We start from the raw sequence: 26,219 nt of genomic DNA, 5'->3' as shown, positions 1-26,219 counted from the left end.
CCCAAATGTACACTGTACTGATGAAAAAGACGCATGTCCAAATTTACCCTGTAACGATGAAAAACATCCATCCATCCATTTTCCACACCGCTTATCCTGACAAGGGTCGCGGGCATGCTAGAGCCTATTCCAAGCTGACCCTGGGCGAGAGGTGGTGTACACACTGAATGGATTGCCAGGAAAATTGTAGGGCACATATAAACAAATAATCATTCACACTCACATTCAGACCTACAGGCAATTTAGTTTTTTCAATCAACCTACCATGCATGTTTTTGGAATGTGGAAGGAAACCGAAGTAACTGGAGAAAACCCATACAGGCACGGGGAGAGCATGCAAACACCACACAAACGAGGCCGGATTTGAACCCAGGACCTCAGAACTGTGAGGCAGATGTGCCAACCAGTCATCTACCATGCTGCGCAATGAAAAACATGCAAGTCTAAAATGTATCCTGTTCAAAAGAAGAACACGGATGTCCTCTCCTTGAGCCGTCGCCTTGTCATGGTGGAGGGGTTTGTGTGTCCCAATGATCCTAGGAGCTAAGCTATCTGGGGCTTTATGCCCCTAGCAGGGTCACCCAGTGCAAACAGGTCCAAGGAAAGTGACCAGACAAAGCACGGCTGCAAAGACCCCGATAATGTTTAAAAATCTAGGAAGACGTTTTCCCTGGCCCACATGTGGGTCACCGGGGGCTCGAAGGTGAGCACCTGGTGGCCAGGCCTGCACCTATGGGGCCCGGCCAGGCACTGCCTGTAAGGGTAACCTGGGTCCCTCTAGGGACGTGGAATGTCACCTATCTGGCAGGGAAGGAGCACGATCTGGTGATTGAGGTCGAGAAGTTCCAACTAGATATAGACTGGCTCGCCTCCACACACGGCTTGGGGTATGGTACCAGTCCTCTTGAGAGGGGTTGGACTCTTTTCCACTCTGGAGTTGCCCACTGTGAGAGGCCCGAGCAGGTGTGGGTATACTTATTGCCCCCTGGCTCAGCGGCTGTAAATTGGTGTTCACTGCGGTGGACGAGAGGGCAGCCTCCCTCCACCTTTGGGTGGGTGGACGGGTCCCGACTGTTCGTTCTGCTGGGGGACTTCACTGCTCACATGAGCAATGACAGTGAGACCAGGAAGGGCGTGATTGGGAGGAACACCCCCCCCTCCCCCGATCAGAACCTGAACGGTGTTTTGTTATTGGACTTCTGTGCTCATCACGGATTGTCCATAACGAACACCCTGTTCAAGCATAAGGGTGTCCCCACACGTGCACTTGGCACCAGGACACCCTGGGTCGCAGTTCGATAATCGACTTTGTGGTCGTGTCATCGGACTTGCTGCCGCATGTCTTGGACACTCGGGTAAAGAGAGGGGCGGAGCTGTCAACTGCTCATCACCTGGTGGTGAACTGGCTCCGATGGTGAGGGAAGATGCCGGTCCGTCCTGGCAGGTCCAAACGTAATGTGAGGGTCTGCTGGGAACGTCTGGCAGAATCCCCTGTTAGGAGTTTCAACTCCCACCTCTGACAGAACTTCACCCAAGTCACAGGGGAGGCGGGGGACATCGAGTCCAAGTGGACCATGTTCTGCACCTCCATTGCTGAGGCGGCCGACCGGAGCTGTGGCCGTAAGGCAGTCGGTGCCTGTCGTGGCGGCAATCCCCGAATCCGTTGGTGGATACCAGCGGTGAGGGATCCCGTCAAGCTGAAGAAGGAGTCTTCTCGGCATGGGAGGAGTTCGGTGAGGCCATGGAGAACGACTTCCGGGCGACTTAGAGGAAATTCTGGTCCAACATCCGGCGACTCAGGAGAGGGAAGCAGTGCACCATCAACACTGTATAGTGGGGATGGGGCGCTGCTGACCTCGACTCGGGACATTGTGACTCGGTGGGGAGAATACTTCAAAGACCTCAATTCCACAGATACGCCTTCCCATGAGGAAGCAGAGTCTGGGGTCTCTCCTATCGCTGGGGTTGAGGTCACCGACATGTTTAAAAAGCTCCTCAGTGGCAAGGCCGCGGGGGTGGATGAGATTCGCCCGGAGTTCCTAAAGGCTCTGAATGTTGTGGGGCTATCCTGGTTGACATGCCTCTGCAACATCGCATGAACATCGGGGACAGTGCCTCTGGATTTGCAGACTAGGGTGGTGGTCCCCCTTCTTAAAATGTCCCCCTCTGGTCCCCCTTCTTAAAAAGGGGGACCAGAGGGTATGTTCCACCTACACGGGGATCACACTCCTCAGCCTCCCTGGTAAGGTCTATTCATGGGTACTGGAAGAGGAGGGGTCCATCGAGAAGTCGAATCTCAGATTCAGTAGGAGCAGTGTGGTTTCCGTCCTGGCCGTGGAACAGTGGACCAGCTCTACACCCTCGGCAGGGTCCTCGAGGGTGCATGGGAGTTCGCCTAACCAGTCTAAATGTGTTTTGTGGACTTTTGTGGCGTTCGACCGTGTCCCTCGGGGAGTCCTGTGGGGGATACTTCGGGAGTATGGGTTACCGAACCCCCTGACACAGGCTGTTCGGTCCCTGTATGACCAGTGTCAGAGTTTGGTCCGCATTGCTGGAAGTAAGTCGGATTCGTTTCCAGTGCAGGTTGGACTCCGCCAAGGCTGCCCTTTATTACCGGTTTGGTTAATAACTTTTATGGACATAATTTCTAGGCGCAGCCGAGGCATAGAGGGGTCTCTGATTAGGATGTCTCCTGGATGCCTACCTGGTGAGGTGTTCCGGGCACGTCCCACCGGGAGGAGACCCCGGGGACGACCCAGGACACGCTGGAGAGACTAGGTTTCCCAGCTGGCCTGAGAATGCCTCAGGATCCCCCCGGAAGACCTGGATGAAGTGGCTGGGAGAGGGAAGTCTGGGCTTCACTGCTAAAGCTACTACGAATGTAGGCTGTACCTATGAAAAACATGATTCCAGGACAACTGGTCCTCAAAAGTGCTTACCTAGGAACAGAGGTCCTCTAAGACCACCCTGGTTGGTCAACTGGTCCTCGGGTAGGATTGGGAAAAAAAATAAAATTTTTACATAATTCAGACAGAGGTTTCTATGAAATTTCATATCTTCAACTGAAATAGAAATAGAATGTGAAAATGATGAGTGGCCTCAATTCAACCCACTTCTACAGTGTCACCTCTGAGAAACTGAATTCTGAAAGTGAACGCAAGCCAACTGAGCATCTAGCAGACAGACAGTCACCCTCATATTGGCAGTCGGCCTTCTAAGGTTTCAGCAAATCTGCGTCTCCATTTTGCTTTGATCTGCCCAATTTGGGTGCTTGCTGCTTTCTTTTGGCGGCGTGTGAGCTAGTCGCTGGGTTTAATGGTCCGATGCTACTTTTAAGGGAACCATGTTTTCAGAAATGAAGTGGTTGGACATCCTATTGAAATGGATGAGCAGTGTTGATTTAGTCCTAGTAATCCATCAATAGAATGACAAAAGAGCATCTTAGCTTTTGTTTGATGTCATCTGTCTCCAAATGTAGATGTGCATCTCAGGCCTCCACGCCTCTGGGCCATTTCAGGACTTTCCCCTCTTGACTCTGTCCCCAGCAGCCGTCGTTTATTCGGACTTGACTTTTAATTCGAGCCCTGCTGGTGTTCTTGTTAAACGTGGAGCAGCCCTGCCTGCCTGCAGCCGCCATTTTACAGCCCCTTAACATGACTTCGTGGCTGGTTCCAGCTCGGGTAGACGAACGTGACCCATCAGAGGGGACAAACTGGGCAATTAGAGTCACAGACCAATTTGGGAAAACAATGGCTCCACATGTTCAACACGTTCCCCCTGCCAGCAGCCCAGCAGGGTTTTGTTGTTGGGCCTAATGGCTGCCCTGTAGACACCCTGTCTGTCTTTGTAATGTGCCGCCTGGCCTTGCTGCACTTAAATGAACGCACAGGGCACCTGTCTACTAGATGTGTAGACACTCAGGGCTCAAACGCCACAAAACAAACACTCCAAGTCAATTATGATCATATCCCAGACAAATACAGTTCTTGAATATCAGGTAAACAGAACCCAGACCTAAACCCAAAGTAAAATCCGTGAGGTGACTAGAGATGCTCTCAGAATTTCCACACATTTCCAGCGCTCAAGTCAAGATGTGTCATGCTGATGAGACGCCTCCCTGAAAAAAGACTGTCAAAGATGCTTCAATTAGCTATTTTATTTTTTTAATTTAAGCTTTTTTTTTTTTTTTTTTTTAATTGTTCAGTTTATATTGCGTTTTAAAATGGTCTAAATTGTTAACCAGCATTAAAAAAAAACTGCCGTTTCCCTGGGGTGTGTTAACTTTCTATAGGAATTTTGCCAGTCAGGTTCATGTATTACTGTATTTCCTAATATATGAATGGAAATGGTAATGAAAACAAATTCCATTGTGTACCCCGGGATTTATATTTTAAGTTTATCAACATACCTGTTACATAAAAGAAAATGTCACTGTTTTAATTAAATTTGCAACATTATAAGATCAAGTTGACTTTTTAAGAGAATTACAGATATATATAATTTGGCATGGTAAAAAGTTGAACATTGTACAAATTTTAAGACAAAAGTTATTTCCGAGTTTAGTTGCCATTTTACAAGAATAAAGTAATATTTCAAGCAGAATTCATAATTCAAGCTGTTAAATAAAGGAAGAAAATACATTTGCACATTTTCTGTTAAATTTTGTATTTTTTGCAATCACTCAATTTCATGAGAAAAAAAGTTGCCGACGGGTAGCTGGTTCGAATCCCGGCACAGACTTTCCGCAAGTCGAAGTGTCCTTGGGCAAGACACTGAACCCTAATTTGGTCCCAGTGGGCCTGGCAGCGCCTTGCATGGCAGCAGTCGCACCCATTGGTGTATGAATGTGTGTGTGAATTGGTGAATGTGAGGCTTTGGGCACTGTGATAGTGTAGATCAGAGGTGTCAAATTAATTTTTGTCTCGGGTCGCATTGAAGTTATGATTTCCCTGAGAGGGCCTTTAGAACAGTAAAACCATATAAATGTTTCCTCACCAAATCATATTACCATTACACAACAAATTGAGGGATAACTTGTTTTGAAATCAGAAGACAAGGATAATAATTTGCTCAAGTATTGTTTTAGGTACTGTAGATGAAGGGTTTGGTAACAGAAAAATGCAATATCTTAACATTATTGTTTATTATTATGACAATTTGGGTACAGATTTGAGCAAAAATCACAGAAGTTGACAAGCGTGATTTGCTTTCGCGGGCCACATAAAATGTGGTGGCCGCATCTGGCCCCCAGCCCTTGAATTTGACACATATGGTGTAGATAAAATGCTATACAAGTCCATTTACCATATTATGACCACCTCGTACGATTATGAGAATGAAACGTCGTTATTTGGGATTATTTGGAATACATTGGATTAGGAGAGTAAACGTGTATTGTAAACAGAATTGTCCGTGCCAGTAAACCAGCTTCAACACCGCTTCCCAGTCTTGTTGCATAAATTCCTCCGCGTGTTTTACTTACAGTCCACCTCCCCCCCACCCCCATTTTGGCCAATTGAGCCACATCAAAGGTGGCAGGGAGCTGTGGAAGAAAGGAATGAGGTGGTGGTCATGGTGATGACTGAGATGGGGTGGGGGGCTCAGATAAAAGCTGTCTCCCCCCCCACATATAAGAGACTCATTAACTTAAGAGATTGACCCCCCACCCCCTCGTCCCTCCTTTGCATCCTGCTGGGCTCCAGCAGGACTGACAGTGGTGGTGCAGACTGTCACTCACACTCAATTGTCACATCCAGTCTCCGGGCCCTCGCAGGCAGACGCTGCCACGCCAAGACGCGCAGACGACAAAAATGCACCTCCGCTCGGCAGACTCCACTGAGGTAAGGAGCCGTATTATTATTTCTATATACCAGCTGTGTCCAAATATACAGAAAAAAAAAAAAAAAAAAAAATCACAGGATGCACAGGCCACTGAAACACACTAAACCCGATCATCAAGCAATAATACATTGTTTATATATTGTAGCTATTTTCTGTTAAAGGTAAGAGCTTTGGAGTTTTCAAGGATTCTGGAATGGCTCGTGGCCCTGTATCCCACTAGAATAGAACGGCCCCTGCACTGACCAGATTTCCACATTTAGAATCAAAAGCCTTCTAAACTACTAGCCTACTAAGATGACAATTTTCAAAGCAGTTACTTGAGGATCATTGAGGAGTGACTGCTCTAATCTGGAGTCATGTCTTGTTGAGATTAAACAATGCATGTCCTGTAATTGTAGCTAAACATACCTACTTGATTAAGGACACCACTGAGTTTTGACAAAAGCACCATTAGCCAAAGTGACTTAGCAAAACATCTCAGTGTTCTACAACCCCAATTCCAATGAAGTTGGGACATTGCGTTAAACGTAAATAAAAACAGAATACAAAGATGTGTAAATAATGTTCAATCTATATTTAATTGAATACACTAAGAAGAGAGGATGTTTAATGTTCAAACTGATAAACTTTATTGTTTTTAGCAAATAATCATTAAATTAGAATTTTATGGCTGCAGCACGTTAAAAAAAATGCTGGAACAGGGTCATGTTTACCACTGTGTTACATCACCTTTTCTTTTAACAACATTCAATAAACGTTTGGGAACTGAGGACACTAATTGTTGAAGCTTTGCAAGTGGAATTCTTTCCCATTCTTGCTTGATGTACAGCTTCAGCTGTTCAACAGTCCAGGGTCTTCGTTGTCGTATTTTACGCTTCATAATGCGTCACACATTTTCAAAGGGAGACAGGTCTGGACTGCAGGCAGGCCAGTCTAGTACCCGCACTCTTTTACTACAAAGCCAGGCTGTTGTAACACGTGCAGAGTGTGGTTTGGCATTGTCTTGCTGAAATGATCAGGGGCGTCCATCAAAAAGACTTTGCTTGGATGGCAGCATATGTTTCTCCAAAACCTGTATGTACCTTTCAGCATTAATGGTGCCTTCACAGATGTGTAAGTTACCCATGCCATTGGCACTAACACTGCCCCATACCATCACAGATGCTGGCTTTTGAACTTTGCATCCATAACAGTCCAAATGGTTATTTTCTTCTTTGGCCCAGAGGACCAGATGTCCACAATTTCCAAAACCAATTTGAAATGTGGACTCGTCAGACCACAGAACACTTTTCCGCTTTGCATAAGTCCATCTTAGATGAGCTCGGGCCCAGAGAAGCCGGCAGCGTTTCTGGGTGTTGTTGATAAATGGCTTTTGCTTTGCATAGTAGAGTTTCAAGTTGCACTTACGGCTCTAGCGCCGAACTGTATTTACTGACATTGGTTTTCTGAAGTGTTCCTGAGCCCATGTGGTGATATCCTTTACACATTGATGTTGGTTTTTGATGCAGTGGATAGAAGGTCACGGGCCTTCGAAGGTCACAGGCATTCAATGTTGGTTTCCGGCCTTGCCGCTTACATGCAGTGATTTCTCCAGATTCTCTGAACCTTTTGATGATATTATGGACCATAAATGATGAAATCCCTAAATTCCTTGCAATTGTACGTTGAGGAACATTGTTCCTTAAACTGTTCAAATATTTTCTCACGCACTTGTTCACAAAGAGGTGAACCTCGCCCCATCTTGGCTTGTGAATGACTGAGCAATTCAGGGAAGCTCTTTTTATACCCAATCATGGCACCCACCTGTTCCCAATTAGCCTGTTCACCTGTGGGATGTGAAAAACAGGTGTTTGATGAGCATTCCTCAACTTTCTCAGTCTTTTTTGCCACCTGTCCCAGCTTTTTTGGAACTTGTTGCAGCCATAAAATTCTAAGTTAATGATTATTTGCTGAAAACAATAAATTTGATCAGTTTGAACATTAAATATCTTGTCTTTGTAGTGTATTCAATTCAATATAGGTTGAACATGATTTGCAAATCATTGTATTCTGTTTTTATTTGTTTAACACAACGTCCCAACTTCATTGTAATTGGGGTTGTATTTGACTCAACTCTCTCCTTTGAAAAGCACATTGAGAATATCACTAAAACTGCATTTTTTTTCATCTTCAAAATATTGCTAAGGCCCATCCTATCCACTGGTGACGCAGAGATCATAGTCCAAGCGTTTGTTATGTCTCGCCTCGACTATTGTAAGATGCTTCTCTCTGGTCTTCCCACGTCTAGTATTAAAAGCCTGCAGTGAGTACAAAACACTGCAGCAAGACTTGACAGGGAAGTTTGATCATATTACCTTGATACTGGCCAACTTGCACTTGCTTCCGGTCTACTTAAGATGTGATTTTAAGGTTCCGTTACTTGCGCATAAAATATTACACAGGTTAACATCCTACTTATCTCACTGACTTATTTGTACTGTATGTTCTGTCCTGGAACCTACGCTCGCAAAACACTGGTCTTTTGGTGACTCAGAGAGCCAGAAAGAAGTCCGCAGGCTCTCGAGGATTTTCTATTCGGGCTCCAGTACTCTGGAATGCCTTACCCGCAGATATTAGAGTTGCTACCAGTAGAAATGTTTAAATCCCTACTTAAGACTAATTTTTACTCATTGGAATTTAATTAAAGTACATACAGACCTGTTTCACAGCTTCCTGTCCTATCTCCTCCCCCCTCCTCTCCTGTTTTGAGATGACGATGACCGCATCTGAGGCGGGCGCCGTATTGATTCTCCACTGACCAGCTGGGACGAGATCTGAGGGACCACGTCCCGAGTCGCTACTATGGAGGATTCTGCTGCGGCCGACCGGGTCAGGTCCTGAGGCAGAACCACGTTCCCGAATGAGTCTATCTTCGGCGCTTCATCTCTTCAAATTGACTCGTATTCCATCTTAATTAACATTATACAGCAACAGACTATGTGATAAATATTGCCCACTTGACATCCATTACAGCTTGGAAATCCTGGATCCCCCCCCTCCCATCTGCGGTCACTTCTCATGGATTTTTTTCCTCCCCAAAACGCCAGCCATTGCCAACTGTGGGCCTGTGAAGCCCTTTGACTCTTTTGTGGTTGCGGGCTATACAACCATGACTTGACAAATCTGACCTTGGCATGGAGAACAAAGTGGAGCAAAATATTTCTGCTTCTGAAACAGAATTATCTTTATTCAACGGGGTGTTAGGAAGATACATTTTGTCACTATTTAAGTTGTGAAGTTTCTTGGTGTCTGCATGTCTTAAAAAGCTCTCAGCACAACTCAATTGTAATTACAGAGCATTTAAAAAACAACTGCAGCTGTAAAAATTAATTATTTTAATAATCAATTAAACTGTCGCTTGGTTTTTCGATTAGTTGACGAATCGGATAAAGAAAACAATGCCTTTGCATCCCTTTGTTCAAAAACAGGACATTTCAAATTAACAGTGCAAAAAAAATGCACACATTGATTATGATTCAGTTACTGGTTTGGTGAGTAATGTCAGAAAATTGAAAAAGTAAAAGGAAATGTTTGCAAATGTCTTATTTTGATTAAACAAAATATATGTGTCTGCTTTCATGAAGGACTATAGAAATTTTAAATATTCACTGTTGAGAGGGTGAAATTCCCAGAATTTGGACAATTTTAAGTTCAACACTGTCTCTAAACGATCAAAAGTGTTGATTAATTTCATAATCGATTAGTGGTAGATTAATCAATTGTTGCACGTGTAATACAAACAAAAACAAATAAGAAAAAACAAGGACAGAGTCTCAAGCTGTATTGAAAGCCAAGGAATAATTTTTTTTTTTTTAAAGAGAGTTTTAGAAAATAGTGACAGTGCTTGTCTGATGTGCACCGGAAGGTTGTTCCATAGCAAATCCCTCCGTAATAGACTAATCTTCCGCACGGTCAAGTGCGTGTGCTTAATAAACACAGTGCGCCACGCATCATTAACAGATGGCATATCTTTATTTGTAGCCGCCGATCATCCATTGCTCTCTCACAGAAAAGCAAAGCAGTATTAGAGTTGATGTTGATCACTCACTTGGCAAACAAAGGAAACAGAAAGAGGAACTTAATTTAGAAGCCGACTGCAGGAACATGTGTCATGCAGCACTGTGATTCAATGCAGCTCTGGAAAATGGAGCTCAAGAGCTTCAGACAACTACAATGGCCATTTGGGCCACACGGATGATAGATTCAAATAAAAAATGTTTTTTTAAATGAGTACGATTAATTTGTAAACTTGTGAGAACTAAGTTGTATACTTGGAAAAAAAAGCTGTATTCTTGTAATATTAAGACTTGTAATGTACAAACAGGCAAATGTAAAATGGCTTTAATCTTGTGTAGTATTTCTTCTTGATCCTTATACACTTTCAGAAACAAGTGTGCAGACTGTAACCACAATAACATGAAATGTATGAATGTTCAGCGAGACAATTACTTCAGCAGTATAAAGGTTCAATGATAAGAACTTTGACAAGTCGTATTTTTACAATGTCTCAATTTCACGAGAATAGAGCCATATTGAGAGAAAAACAAGTTGAACTAAAAGGTTGTTGCACAAGTTAAAAGTTGTATTTTCACATCAACAAGTTGTGATGTTACAAGAAAAGTAGCTTTATCTATCACAAGTCATAATATTACCAGAAAAGTGCCAGCCTGGTGAAAAAAAAGCACCACAAGAATGTTGCAAGAAAAAGTGCAAACATTTTGTAGTATTAAGTTGTAATATGCAAAATATTCAATTATACCCAGATTTATGATGCTCTGCTTATTGACAGTTTTCTGGATTGTTTTTCTCAAATTCTATGTATGTATCTATCTATCTATTTTAATGGCTATTATAATAGGCATCAATTATTCGCAGATTTTGCTATCCCCTCCGAGTAGCAGGGGTCCACTGTACTTAAGGGCAGAGAGGTGATCTCCTAAGTCTTATGTGGGACGACTTTTCAGTCATTTCGGCAAAAATTGTGAATTAAATCCAATTAATTCTCATAAAAAGTTTCTGTATAATTTGAGCTTTACTCATAAAATACTGTACATTTATTTTCCCATAATTCAACTTTTATTTTTTTTCCAGTGTGGCCTTGTTACTCATTGTATGTTAAGCCTGTGTGCGTGGGTATGTTTAAGGTTGTACTGTTTACTATAAATAATGACATGTATCCCTGTTATTATAATAGTAATCATGTGGAATCTAAGAGGATGGAACACGCTTACATCTGAGAGTCTCTAATGTAGGGAGGGGGGGTCGCAGCCCAGATATGCCCCGTTGGTGAAGCAATAGTGAATCAGTGCCCTGTAGCATGTATCCTAGGGGGTGGGGGTGGAGGCAGAAGAATGGATTTACATAATCAAGAACAGATCTAATTGCAAATGTATTTTTCTCTCTTTTTTTGTTTTTGTCTGGGCACTCACCCTAATGAGAACGTGGGGGTTTCCAATGATGAGCAGCAATGCTTTGGAGCGCGTAATGGCCACGTTGAAGCGCTTGGGGTTGGTCAGAAAGCCCAGCGCACTCTGCAAATCGTCACTCAATGCTGATTCGTTGGAGCGCACCTATTGTACACACGGGCGGAAATTGAAAGTTGACCACAAAGAAGATAGCCTATGTAGTCTTTCACCGCAATGCTGGTGGTTTCGGCATACTGTTGACATGATGATGACCAGGAATTCTTGTCCTTGGAACTCTTCCACGGAGCCCACTTTGATGTCGGACAGGCCCACTTTACCCAGAAGGACGCGGATCTTCTCACTCTGGAGTACACGGGTGGGGGTGTAGGGGGAATCATTAGATTACTGTGTGCACTCAGATGGATTTACAATGCATGGTTCAAGTGACACAACTCTGATTTTTTTGCTTTCAATTGGTATAATTGAGATATGTATCATAGTAGCGTACAGAGTAACACGCATGGAGTCAGATATCTGTAGATCGTGTTCAGGTTTTTTCCAAATGTGGATAAAAATCCAATGTCGATGAGAACGCAGCATCAAGGGACAGATCAGATATACCCCGTCAATGCGAGATTGTGGCAGCCCTGGCCCAATGGTTAAGATCATCGCCTGCCACCATGGGGGACATAAGTTAAAGACCCCGACTGGACCATCCACCAACTTCCCCCGGACCCACTGCTGTGGTGTCCTTGAGCAAGACACTGATACCCCGAAATGCTCCCCGGGCGCTTCAGCTCCCCCCTGCTCCAGTGTGTTCCACTACCATGTGTATGTGTTCACTGTGATGGGTTAAACGCAGAGAACAAATTTCGTGTACATGCATGCATGTTCATGACAATAAAAGGTGATTCTTCTTCTTGAAGTACACTAATTGCTGCTGATGTATAAAAACCTGCATCTGCCCAAAAACTTAAAACACCCGCCACAAATGTTTACTACAGCCAAAGCATAGACCAGCGATTCTCTAAGTGTGATAATCGTACCACTCTCAATCACTGCCTAACAGTTCCTATAGCTCAATTGTGTTTAACTTAAGTTCAATACATTTGCATTTAATCTTTAAGAACGGTTTGTTTTTAAACTTACAATTATGTACTTTTTAAAAAAAATTTAACTTTTATTGGCAATACATTTCAATTTAATCATTATTATATCACAGTTTTTTCCCCAAAATTTAAGAGCGGTTTTAATGTTCAAACTGTGTATTTTACAGTGGTTTTCAATATTAAATATACTTTTCAGGAATAAAACTACCTCACAAACAAAATTGTAGACTCGGTCAGTGGTGTGATGTGGAGATGTCATTGTTTACTTCTGTTGTCGTCCCTGCCCGGTGTTGACTCTTGTGGAGTTATTTATATGCATTTGGGGGTCTGCGTATGCAAGCTGTTTCATGTGTTTCGTCTGTGTAAACAGAGCCGTATTAGATATGTGTCACATGAAATGTAAATGGAAAGAGACAGCCAAAAACATCTGATAACAGCATTAAATGGGAATTGGGCATTCGACCTGCAGTGTAAATCAAGCCTTAAGTCAAAACAAAATAGACAATACAGTTCTTAAGTCAACCATAAGCTATGTAAACAGAAGAAAAACAGATTGCAGTGTTACTTGTTTCCTGTAGGGGGAAATGATTCCAATCTGGGAGGCATCAACAGGGTTGTAAAGTTTCTTGGTCAGCTGGCAGCAGTACAACATGACCTGCACAGCCTCCACTGGGTTGAACCACGACGGGTTGTTACCTTCCCTCATTTCTTTGCCCTGGAGAAGAGCATCCTTATCAACTCGGGAGAAGAAAAAAAAAAAATGGGACGCATATTCAAGACCTTTCTACTTCCTCACCCTGATGCCATGAAAGAGAAGAGGAAAGCCCTTTTTAGGTAGAGTTTTCCACTGGGAGAGGGACTCCACGACAGCTTTAGGGGCTTTGACGCACAATTCTCCGTGGTAGAATAGCTTAGAGGGCAACGTGAGCAAAGCCTCGTGGGAACGGTAGTTGTAGATCAGCTTTGTCACCTGGAAATTTCAACGAAATCATTTCAATATGCTGTGACATGAATATATGTATCATAAAAAATAATGTAAGTAAATGTACACATTTTTCTTACTTAAAATGCATGTTAGTGAGGTGTGCACCCACCAGCTTTGGGTTATAGCCCCACTCCTGTTTGCCATAAAGCGAATTGGCCATCAGCCTCTCCAGCAGGGACAAGCCCAAGCCGAAGGCGGAGGCCATCTGGGACTTCACGATCGGCCCCAGCTGGCATGGGTCTCCGGCCAATACTATCTGAGCCTGCACAGAAAAGGTTAAGTCAATTGGAAGAAAATGAATTTGAAATTCAGCTGGGAGAGGAACGCAAAAACATGTTTAATTACTTTGACTGGAAAATGTAAAAGAGGGAGAGAAACAGATAGATTTTTTCAGGCAAATAACAGATCATGCCAAAGTGGTGCTTCAATTCAGGAAGAATTATATCTCTAAAAAAATAATAAATTAAAAATAAATAATTAAATAAAAACCTACTGGGCACCAAACTTCGTGGACAAAAGTACTGGTATATCTGGCCAAAGGAAAAGGTAAGAATCCTTTCAATTCAGGTGTTACAGCAGCACACAGCAGATTGAGATCAGACAAGATGGAGTGTTCTCAGAGTAGTACGACCGCCCTTAAAACACAGCAACAAAATGTCTAAAATGTCTCGGTAAGATGACCAATTCAGGACCAAGTAAGGTGTTTTGGCTCAATAATTTTGTCCACATAGTTTGTGTGGAAAAATGGGACTAACGGTACAATCTCCAGTTGTAGGCCCCATAGGCTCAGAGAACAAGATCTGAGCAAAATACCCCTTACAATGTTCCTCAGTCTAAAGGCACTAACCTGCCCATCACTTTCTGAGATGAAGCTGATCGGAATCATAGATTCTGGTTCTGTTGCCTGGCCTGCCTCATCCAGGAACACGTGAGTAAAATGTCCGACTCTGAGGGCGACAGAAAAGTCCAAGTTATCAGTGTTAAACTGTGGGATGAGGAAGACATTCACAATGACTTACTGGAGTCCTAAATTGTAGAACAGGCCAGCGCTGGAGCAGGTGCTGACCACTATGCGGTGGAAAGAGGCATGACTGAGGTCCTCGCCAGCCTTCGAGTACGGCCTCAGCACCTCGGGGATGCACTGTAGATGTCACAAAGATTACAACACTGCGTTATTTATGAGGCGATAATAGCCTCCTTTCATACCTTCTCCTGTCTGTAAGAAGCATTGACACGGGCCATGCTTGCAGTGTGCATGAGGCCGCTATCGTGGAGGCGGACGCAGATGAGGTCGGCCGCACTGTTGGAGGGCGTGCACACGAGGACACGGCTGCTGGGAAGAAAGTGGTACACCTGCAAGTGGAAGAATTTCAGTTATGTTGGAGGTCTTTGTTTCAGAAAAAGCACATGACGGAATTATACACGACTCTGTAGTTATGTGGGATCTTACGAGAATGGCAGAAGAACACCCCCGCCGCCCCCCGAAACAAAAAAAAATTATGTAAATTGTCCTTGCAATTGGATGGCGACCCGCTGTCTGCTGAGATGGGCGCCAGCACACCCGCGATCCTAGTTAGGATAAGCAGTACAGAAAAATGGATGGATGGATGGTGTTAATTGTTTTACCTCCTTGTTCTTATTTTCAAATGTGTTCAAGAAATATATGAATAAATTAATGTCATTGGGATGGGCTTTTTTCCCTGTTTCCCCCTCCCCTCAGGTTAAGAGTCTGGGTGTCATCCTCAACAGCACACACTTCCAAGCACACAAACAACATCTCCTGGTCTGCAGACATTCACTTAGGAAAGAATAATTGCCACAGTCCATCACTCATCCAACGTTGCTGCTGTCCTTCTTCATAGCCTTGCCACTTTTGACTTGCATTATTGCAACTCTCTCCTGTTTGGTCTCCCACGCAACTTCACAAGTCACTACAAAAACAACAGCTTCTACAGAACTCTGCTTTCTGTATCAACACAAGGACACCCTTTACTCACCACATCAATCCAGCCTTGCAACAACTCCACTGGGTCCCTGTCCAATACCGCAAAATACTGATCTGCACCTTCAAGGCAAGCAATAACCTCGTCCCACCATATCTTGCTGACCTCCTGCACGTAGTATACACTTCCACTCTCTCAGATCTTCATCCTACATCCGCCTCACTGTCCCTTTCTGTCCCTTTGTCCACCGTGGGCGACAAAGCCTTCAGCCGCCCGGCCCCCCAGTCTTTGGCACTCACGACCACCTGACCCCTGAAACACACTCATTGACAAATCTCTTCAAACCTCTTGAAATCCAAACTCCAAATCCAAATTCCAGACTGCCTATTCACTTTAACATTTCCCATATCATTTTCCATTTTAATTGATGTTTTATGTTTTGTTATTTTTATTGCATTGCTTGATTTATTTTAACTGTTTAGACGATGACCTTGGGTGGCCTGAAAGGCGCCTACAAATAAAATGAATTATCATTACTATTATTGTAAAATGTATCATCTACTATTTTTCCTATTTTTCTATAGCATAGTTATTTGTCTTTCAAAAAAAAAAAGTTGCTAAAGACAAGTTTATAAGGAGCCATGGTGTCCCCCAAACAATGTCATATACAGTGTAGGAAATAATTATATGTTCCTCACTGATTTTCTAAGTTTACCCACAGGCAAAGACATGAGCGGTCTATAATTTTTATATTAGGTTCATTTTAACAGCAAGAGATAGAACATCTAAAAGAAAATCCAGAACATCATATTTAAAAAAAAAAAAAGAAAATTTGCATTTCATTAGTGAAAAATATTTGATCCCCGACCAACAATAACGAATTCTGTCACCTACATACTAGTCATCTCATTTTAAGAAAGTACTCCTCATCTAAACTTGTTAGCTGTATGAAAGACACCTGGCTCAACTTGTGGCTTGTATCAAGACACCTGCCCACAGAATCAATCAATCAGACACCAACCTCTCCATCAAGGGCAAGACCAAGGAACTTTCAAAGGACATCAGGGACAAGATTGTAGACCCGCACAAGGCTGGAATGGGCTACACGACCATTGGCAAGAGGCTGAGTGAGAAGGAGACAAATGTTGGTGCGATAATTAGGAAATGGAAGAAACATAAAATGACTGTCAATCTCCATCGGTCTTGGGCTCCTCGCAAGATTTCACTTTGTGGCCTATCAATGATCATGAGAAACGTTAGGCATCAGCCCAGAATCACAAGCAAGGAACTTGTTAATGATCTCAAAGGAACTGGGAGCACAGTCACCAAGAAAATCATTGGTAACACACTATGCCGTAATGGATTAAAATCCCGCAGTGCGCATAAGGTCCCCCTGCTCAAGAAGGCACATGTACAAGGCAGGTCCGCCTGAAGTTTGCCGATGAACACCTGAATGAGACAGAGAATGACTGGGAGAAGGTTGTTCAGAATCAATTTGACTCGCTGTGTTTGGAGGAAGAGGAATTCAGACTAAGACTCCAGGAACACAATCCCCACGGTCAAACATGGAGGTGGAAGCATTATGATCAGTGGGTGTTTCTCTGCAAAGGGGACAGTTCAACTGCACCGCATTGAGGAAAAGATGGATGGGGCCTTGTACCGTGAAATGTTGGGTGACAACCTCCTTCTCTGAGGCAGGAAACTTCAAATGGGTCGTGGAAGGGTCTTCCAGTATGACAATGACCCAAAGCACACAGTCAAGGCAACAGAAGAGTGGTCTAGCCAGTCTCCAGACTTAAATCCCAAAGAGAAATCTGTGGAGAGCTGAAGCTTCGAGTTGCCAAGAGACAGCCTGGGAACCTTATGGATTTGGAAGATTTGCAAAGAGGAGTGGTTCAAAATTCCGCATGAGATGTGTGTAAACGTGGTGATCAACTAAAGGAAACGTCTGATCTCTGTAATAGCCAACAAGGGGTTCTCCACCAAGTAATAAGTGATGTTTTTATAGGGGTCAAAATACTTACTTCACTCTATGAATTAAAAATATATATATTTATATTTTGTTTTATGTGATTCTTTAGATTTTCATTTTAATATTCTCTCTCCCCGTTAAATTTCACCTAACATTAAAATTATACGTTCATGTTGTTGTCAGTGGGTAAACTTACAAAATCAGTGACGGATCAAATAATTATTTCCTCCACTTTAGGAAATATGGAATAACATCCGTTTTTACACTCACCTGTAGTATGGCCTCTATGAGGGTGATGGTCTTCCCAGTGCCAGGGGGTCCAAATAGCACGTAAGGGGTGGGCCGACACTCTCCAGCCAGGATTCTCTTCACGGCCTCCTTCTGAGCAGGGGTTGAGGTCACGGTTGAAGAAATGGCCCGGGCTGGGGGTGTGGTTTAATGACACGGTGCCATCTAGAAATAAATAAACACACTCTATGGAGCAGCGTGCAAACACTGCCTGGGGAGATCACGTGTCATCATGTGAATGTACCTTTAGTTTGTGTGGCTTTTGAGTCCATGTCGACTGAAACGTTTGGTATCTGGCAATTTTCCTTTGCTGAGGCCTGCTGGTAAAAATAATCCCACTTAGAAATCAAGCACTGTGCGCATGCATACAAAGGGGCTCCTTTCGTTTTTGACAGTACGACACATGCGCTTTCAGGGTTAAGAATGGTGTGCAACGAACTCGTTTATGCAATCGCAGCAGGGGAGGAATACGCAACAATAAGGCATGCTCAGTTTCACCGTACTTACTGCTTTTAATTTGACTATTTAATATTCATGGCATCACGTGTGTTTCATACAAATTTACTGTAAATATGACCTTACAATGGTGTTAGTGTAGGCAAACAATGCATTCTGACTTACGAAGAATTTTAGGTAACATTGCCGCTGGAGGAACAGGGGGGGGAAATAATAATAATAAAAAATTTTAAAAACGACCCTTGTTTGTGTGTATATATTACCTCATATCCATCCTGTGTTTTGTTTAGGTCATCTTCATCAAACCACTTCACTGTCCACAGTGGGGTCTGAGTAGTAACTTTGGAGGGGAAGAAAACTACACAGCAATGGGGAGAAACAAGGTTCACTGTCATACAAACTATGAAACAATGGCATTCATCCAAAACACGGGTCACTAATGTGGTGCCCACAGGACCCATGGAGCCCCAAAGGATCACATGGGTTGTTTAAAACATACTTTTTATGGGGGATTGTAATTTCCCAGGAATGTTGTAAGAATCATCATTTGAAAATGTAAAAACAAGCAGAGATTTATAGAAATAAAGTGTTGCATATTGATATTTATCTGTTTCCTACCTTAGGTCACTGTTGTTAATTATTGTGAGTAATTAACACAATCAGACACAAAATGTCAATTATTAATAACATTTAAATGTAATTTGAGTAAATTTGTTATTTAAAAAGTGTGTATCAAACTGGTAAACTTTGCATTCACCAGTAGAGAGGGAGGAGCTCTCAGTTTAAAAAATTTGGGTGACCCTTGACGAATGTGTGTGTGAATGATTGTTTGTCTAAATGCCATGCGATTAGCTGGTGACCCCACATCCTGCCTCTCGCCCAAAGTCAGATGGGATAGGGTCCAGCTCACCCACGACCCTAACGAGGACAAGTGCTATAGAAAATGGATGGAAGGACAATGCGCAGTAAAAACTTGATTGAAGTTCAGGGTTTTGGGAAAATCCAGGATATTATTTCTGTGAAGTAATATTTTCCAAAAGTGTGGAGAGTCTGAGATGAAATAGCATCACCTAGTGTCAGCTTTTGTACGATACTGAAAACCTAAATATCATTTAAACAATTAAAAGGAATACATGGCACTGTAATAAGAGTAGACGTGCACTTACTATCCATGAAGGATTTGATCTGCTCAACTGCGTGGTGACAGCGCCTCATGGTTAACCTGGTAAATGGAAAGCAGAGAGTAAGGTCAGAGCGTAAGAGAGAATATACACTGTGTACACTTAACACACCTGTTGTAAGAGAACTCCACATCGAGAGGCTCGCCAAGGTAGCTCCGATGAAATGCTGGGTTGACTTTCAGACTCACATCCTCGTCATTGATCTAGCATTATACGGACTTTAGAGTACCGTATTTTCACGGCCATAAGGCGCACTTAAAAGTCTTAAATTTTCTCCAAAATGGACGGGGCGCCTTATAATGTGGCGCGCCTCGTGCGTGCACAGAGTTCCGAAATCTATAAATGTTGTTGTGTAATGAGCGCTCCGCTTGACCAAATGGGAGCATTTCCTGCCGACACGCTGCTTATACAGAGGAAAAGCGTACGTGCCTGAGGACAGCATGTGGACGTAAAAGGGGGAAGGGTGCGCATGAAGGAGGACGCTAAAGGCACGCCCCCAGTAGGTATATAGCGCCGGTATGTGCTTTGTGCAAAACAACATCGGTTTGGCTAAGGACCCCGAAAATGACTGCGGTCAAGCGAGCCTCCACTCGTAAAGTAGCAATCAAGTCAGCCGCCCCTAATTTTGTTCATACTAGGCATTACGGTAATAAGTCGCCAACTCACGGCAAAAGCCACCTTCAAAATTAAAGCTTCCCAATAATACAGACTTATTATGAACATGGGAATCGAGCAGCCGCGAGAGAATTCAAGATCAACAAATCCATGGTTCGCAAGTGGAGGAACCAGGAAATCGACGTTCGCCAAGTCAAGAAGACGAAGCTGAGTTTCCGAGGAAACAAGGCGAGGTGGCCCGAGTTGGAAGACCAACTCAAGCAATGGATTAATGAACTCCAACCGGACATCGGTGTAAACAGGGTGTTCAAAGTGAAGTTGCGAGCGGCGTGGGAGCCATGGATGACAGATGGCGAACACAGCTTTACTAAGACGAGGAGGCAGCGCCGGGCGAGTTAGGCACAATTTGTGAATGGATTGTGGATGCTTGGGCTAACGTTTCTGCTTGCACTGTTGTTCGAGCTTTCGTAAAAGCCGGCATCATTTCTGAGGAGCCGCACGGCAACGAGACTGACTCAGACAATGATGAGAGGGAACCTGGCGTGTTTGATGGAGAACTTGCCCAGCTGTTCATTTCGGATACAGAACATGAGGACTTTGATGGATTCGTGGATGAGGATTGATAAAAAAAATTACGTGAGTACATTGTTAAATACTTCAATAAAGTACAACCGAACTCAGATTTGCTCCCGCTGCCTTTTTAAAAACATTATTTTAGCGTGCATGCATGCTACCGTATTATTTACCATACCTGCGCACAATAATACGGTGCGCCTTATGTATGTGTTAAATACACAAATAGACCCCGTAACGGAGACTGCACCCTATAATATGGTGCGCCTTATGGTCATGAAAATACGGTATTTACGTCTTTTTTTTTAACGTAGTGGTACCTTGACTTTCATTTTTGTGACCAAGCTTGTTGTATATCAAATCAATTAGCCTGACTGAATGAGATTCGTCCATTTCAGCCCACAAAAAAATAAAATTTTGTTACGTTTTTTACAAAGAGAAATTGCGCTGCATTGTTAAGCCAAACACAGTATTAATGTGTTGTTGTGTTCAAGGGGTGTGGCCTAGTGAGTGACATCAGGAGCTGGAGTCAGTCGGGTTGGCCGGATAACTCACTGTGTGCGTCTGCTCCATTCTCCTTGCAAGAGTTCTCATTTTGTATGTTTGACTGCTTGTCCCGTTCCATAAATGACTGAAAATGCATGGGAAACTGTGCCTTTCTTTACATACTCCGGCGTATCTGAAGCTCGCTAGTAACTAAAATTTTGGCTCGCAAAACAAAGCAAAAAACATCAACCAAGCAACAGCTTATTAGTCGAAAAACCTGAAGTCAAGGTACCACTGCAGGCATTTACCTCGGCAACATAGCTAATATACTCCATCATAATGCCGTCACTCTGTGGACTCTTCAGTACAATTCTGTCACCTGTAATGCAACAAAATGACTCAAGAAGCCGCTTAAGACGCAAACAACATGATCTTTTGCAGTAAGGTCTAGAGTGACGACTGGCCTATATTGAGATTGGGCCTCCCCTCAGCCGAGCCAAGGACCTCCAGGTGAAGGTAGGCAGCTCCTTTCCTGAGTTGCGCTCCTTGGATGGTGAACTCTCCTAGTTCTCTCTCAGCATGAAGCTCCTCCATCCACAGCAGAGTAGAGAAACGGGCCTGCGCGTTGGAGGCTGACAGCACCTGGTGAAAACTCACGGAAGGAGTAAAAACCCAGTTCAAGTAAATATTCACAACGTAATGGGAACTCTAACCTCTCCTAAGCAGGGCTGGACGACCAAGACGTCCTTCTGCCCAGCCACACAGTCTCTTAAAGGCTGCGGCACCACATAATAAGGCAGAAAGCACGGCAGACGGCGGTTAGGAAGCCTAGAGGAAGGAAAGTTGATCGCATTGTTTCTAAATTGTGTCAAACCACTTGACAAGAATACTTAACGTAGTCAACGTTTCATTTTAGTTGAGTTTATATGAGTTACATACCTGTTAAGGGTGGAATGGTGAGCAGTGAGGGTAATCACATGAGAAGGCGCCGCCGGGATGGGCTTGGCATCGGCGGGACTGTAGGGCGCACAAGGCCACAGCAGACTCTCGTCCTTGCTGCACACAGTCACTTCCAGGCGCCTCCCGATGACAAATGAGGAGAAGTGCAGCAACAGCAGCTCGGCACAGCTTCCCAGGCTCCTGAATACATCCCCACATGTGACACACCTAAGACACGCAAGTCAACTCTTTTTATGCGACAGGGAAGCATGCCTGGACTGAGGACTGAAGTGAAGCAAATATTGTTCTTCTAATTTAATGTATTGACCCTCAGGCCCCACCATTTAAAAAAAAAAAAAAACAGAACTTACTTTGCTTGGCACCCCACTACAATAGACAGTCGCTCTCCTGGAGGAAGCTCTGCCTCTCTTTCGTCTCTCCTCACACTGAGAGAGGGCTTTGTCTCCTTGCCATCTGCCTCTTCAGCTTGACTTCCTCGTTCTTCCACAACAATGGGACCAGAGTCGGATCCGGGGTTTTCTTTTGGTCCCATCTTGAATGGATTCAGAAAGAACTGTTGTTCCGAGTCCCAACCGGCAAATTCGCAGCACTTGAGCCAGTGTGTCTCTGAACCTTTGTTCCTATTTGGGAAACAGGAGGAGAATTAAAGTCAACTGGATTCACTCAGACAAACCCAAGCCACACCGCTCTAATGCTGTGAACACTGGCACTTAGTCCATAGTTCTGAACTTAAAAATGATGTCTGCAGAAAAAAAAATACACTAGTAATAGTTAATAGTAGTAGTAATTTTAGGCTTGTTTTCTGATGACATATTTGATTTTCAGCCAGATTTTGCCCCGCCCACATTTAGGTAAAAAACGTACATGAGCCTGCTGACAAAGGATGGACTGGGAGAAAAATTCAGCCCTGGCATTTTTTTTGTCCAGACCAGCCCATTATGAGCGGACACCACACACTGTAGAAGTCCACAAATCTTGCGGCATCCTCTCTCATGAAAATTAAATCCATCGATTCATCCATTCTCTGTACTGCTTATCCTCAGAAGGGTGGCGGACCCTATCCCATCTGCCTTTGGGAGAGACGTGGAGTACACCCTGAACTGGTTACCAGCCAATCGCAGGGCACATAAAGACAAACAACCATTCACATTCATATTCACACCTTCGGCAATATGAACATGGATTCCCTCCTCATTTTCTCACTTACTGTATCCATAGCACCAGCGTCCTGTGTTCTCCCACCATCAAATTTCCAAACTGGCCATAGCAAGTTACATCCAACCCTCCTTTGTTTTCCAGTAAGGTCTCCAGTGCAGCTGTGGGCATGTTTGTCAGGGTTGCTTTCCAACTGCAACAAAATCATCATCTGCATTCCATCAATCAATTAAAAAATAAAAGAAATCTTGCATCAGATTGGCACCGAGTTCTTGAGCAGACATGTACCAAGGCACTACAGACATGAGTATTAGGGTGGGGCAATTATTAAAAAAATAATCATGATTATTTTGATTATATTGAAATCATGATTAATAAACACGATTAGTCATTGATTATAAAACTTGGTATTTATTAGTACTAATAGCTTTAATATCAGTATTCTGCCGTATTGCTATTGCCAGTGGGTCGATAAATAGTTCGAATAGCAGTGGCTAGAGAGGGCATCCTTGTCTAGTATCTCTTTGTAAAGTGAAACTTTGTGATGTGATCCCGTTTGTGGTGACAGTTGCTTTCGGTGAGTTGTACAACGTTGCGATCCAGTGACTATATGAGTCACTGAAGCCGAATTTAATGTCATTAAATATCTTAAAGCACGCTCAGGGAGGGCAGAATAACATACAGTATGTCACACGCTTGCTGCAAGCAACACAGGTACATTCAGGGTGCATTTACAATGCAGGAACTTGAATACATGCGTCCTTAGGCAGAATCATTTTTCTTTTATTACAATGTTTTTATGATCGTGAAAAGACAAAATCGCTATCACAATTTAATTTTCATTTATCATCCTGCACTAATGAGTATTGAAGCGACTCTAAACTGGAACACAGTACGCTCCAGGACATTGGTTGACCCCATTGGAAATAATGTAAACTGTTCTAAAGTACCTAAGTATTTATCAAAAGTTAGGTGGGGTTTTTTTTCCTAAAAAGAATATTTAATATTATTGTAAGCAATTGTAACATTATGCACAGTTTAAAAATGAATAGAGCTCAAACATCGGTACAGCAAATATGGCAAAATAAAAAAATACTATACTCATAAACCGATTCAATTAAAATGCATTGCACAAGTTGAATACTTATACCTAGATAAATGTTTGAAAACAAATAGTTCTGAAAGATTAAACACAATTGTATTGTACTTCAAAGTTAAAGCCACTGTAACAGTTTGAACATTTTTTTCAGTGATTCTTCATGTACCACTGGAGGGAGCCAACACTTTGGGAATCACTGCTCTACTTTATGCAATTAGCCATCAGATTGTGCTTGCGAGGGGCAATTTGATTAACGCACAGAAAGGAGGTGCAGTGGCCAGTTCATACCTCTGAGTGCTTGGCGCCATGCACAGAGCCCTCCAGCGGTAGAAGGACTGGTTGCTCTCCATCATTACCAAGTTGACAACATGGCCCGGTGAGGGCTTGTAGTAGGCAGGCAGCAGCATAGAGTCCAGGCAGAAGAACACGCTGTCCTCCACCACTCCCTTGTTAGCGTACATGCTGGTCACACACACCTACACACAACGGAAGGAACAATGTAACACAAATACTGACAAGGAATGATTAATGCAACACTATCAAGGTGGCAGCTACCTGATTAAGACGGCAATAGCGCAACGGGGCAACAGATTGAGCCTGGGTGGTCCACTGGTTGGGATTGATAAAATATTTTGCTTGGACCCAGTCTCCTGTCACTGGCTCGTAACCTGAACAGTTGCGTGTCTTGTAACTTTGAACAAGACTTGAAACAACTTTTAAAGACTAGTGCAAATGGCACATAATGTTTTATGCACAGGGATACAAATTCATCTTGTGAAAACGAAAGTACCTTCACATAGACTGGAGCGTAGGAAATAAGTGTTCTGGTTGATGTAGCCGCCCTCGCCGTCAAACGATGTGACGGTGCCAATTAGAGGGCGTAGCTGAGCGCACTCGTCCTCGAAAGATGTCCCTCCTTCAGCCTCCCATGCATCAGAACTCTTCACCACCTAGTTGGAGCATAATGTAAAAAGGTCACTCCAATGCAAACGTGAATTGACAAAAGATTCTAAAGTAGATCCAAACTGTTTTGGAAATCAAGAGATGCTGAATTCATCACCATTTCTGAACAAGCGGTTTATGAAAGAGTTCTGTTACTACAGCAGCAAATTAGCCCTGATTTGTATCAAAGTTGGAGTGTTCCATCAACCTACAATATTGCAGCATTAAAATCATGAGTAAGTACTGTGTATGAAAAACTCAAGATAAAACTATTGAAAAACAGTCAGCAGGTCCAATGTATTGTGATATTTGGGAAATTTCAACACAGGCTCTGTGCTTTTGCAAAACCTGTAAAACGGGCATTTCCCCATTTATTTTAAAATAACATTGTACTGAGACAGATTAAGGGGACAAAGTCCAAGGCTGATTTTATGCTGCATAGTTAAGTGACACAATTCAGTTTAGAGACACGAAGATGACATAAGAGACAAAGTAGAAATTCGATTTATATTGACTGCTTCATTAGGAAACCACCATGGTTTCTCACACCATTGTGCAGTCATCAAAGCGTACATTTTATATAATTGACAATAAATGTTCCTTTTAATTTTGTACTTAAGTACATTTCAGACTCTGTGTTTTCAAATTTTGCTTAAGGAGCTGAGTCATTACTCTTACCACAGTATTCTTTCGACAAGTGCGTCTACTTAAGTACAGAATGCGAGTACTTCGCCACCTCTGCATATCGGTGGCTAAAGAACAACTCAAATACACACGCTGCTCACCCTGAGGGCTCTCCATCCGCCTTGGGCGCCATCTGCCACGGCAATGCAGCTCACCACGTCCCCTACTTTGAGAGGTACCCCACCCAGCACCACGCCACTCGTGAAGTAGATGGCATCGTCGATGAGGCCGTGGTCCAGGCCCAGCTGGGTCACCACGCCGTCAGGGAGGTGGCGGATGGTCTGCGAGTCTGCACAGCCAAGCAATTGAAACGATTGAAATTGACAGGGCGCTAAATAGTGTCAAGTCGCTGGAAAGTTCAGCCAAATTACCCGCAGCACCGCCGTTAGCCTCCGCCTGGGCTTTACTCCACAGCGGGGAGACCAGTTTGGACAGCATGCACCTCACGGCTGAAAGCATTTCGGCTAAACTCGCCCAGGTTGACGG

General features: G+C 43.5%; 2 protein-coding genes across 2 annotated transcripts in view; one reads left to right on the top strand and one right to left on the bottom strand.

Moving 5' to 3' along the window:
* Window positions 1-10,762, top strand: part of LOC133402567 (DCN1-like protein 5) — a 23,948-nt gene extending 13,186 nt beyond the window's left edge. The window contains 2 exon segments of the mRNA XM_061676473.1: window positions 5,703-5,840; window positions 8,591-10,762. Coding sequence (XP_061532457.1) covers window positions 5,703-5,839 — 137 coding nt within the window. The 3' untranslated portion in view covers window position 5,840; window positions 8,591-10,762.
* LOC133402566 (RNA helicase Mov10l1-like) lies at window positions 9,849-26,219 on the bottom strand. Its single transcript, XM_061676472.1, is given in 24 exon segments — window positions 9,849-11,204; window positions 11,310-11,450; window positions 11,541-11,648; window positions 12,960-13,109; window positions 13,191-13,364; window positions 13,489-13,635; window positions 14,227-14,326; window positions 14,399-14,520; window positions 14,586-14,732; window positions 17,565-17,684; window positions 17,686-17,747; window positions 19,205-19,260; window positions 19,331-19,422; window positions 21,202-21,272; window positions 21,358-21,535; window positions 21,607-21,721; window positions 21,833-22,033; window positions 22,204-22,473; window positions 23,061-23,201; window positions 24,396-24,583; window positions 24,663-24,775; window positions 24,898-25,057; window positions 25,835-26,022; window positions 26,105-26,219. Coding segments are annotated over 24 exon segments (3,213 nt in total). The 5' UTR covers window positions 26,193-26,219; the 3' UTR covers window positions 9,849-11,123.

Source organism: Phycodurus eques, chromosome 5 (genome assembly GCF_024500275.1).
Source record: "Phycodurus eques isolate BA_2022a chromosome 5, UOR_Pequ_1.1, whole genome shotgun sequence".
Taxonomy (NCBI): Eukaryota; Metazoa; Chordata; class Actinopteri; order Syngnathiformes; family Syngnathidae; genus Phycodurus; species Phycodurus eques.
This window is presented reverse-complemented; position numbering and strand designations above follow the sequence as displayed.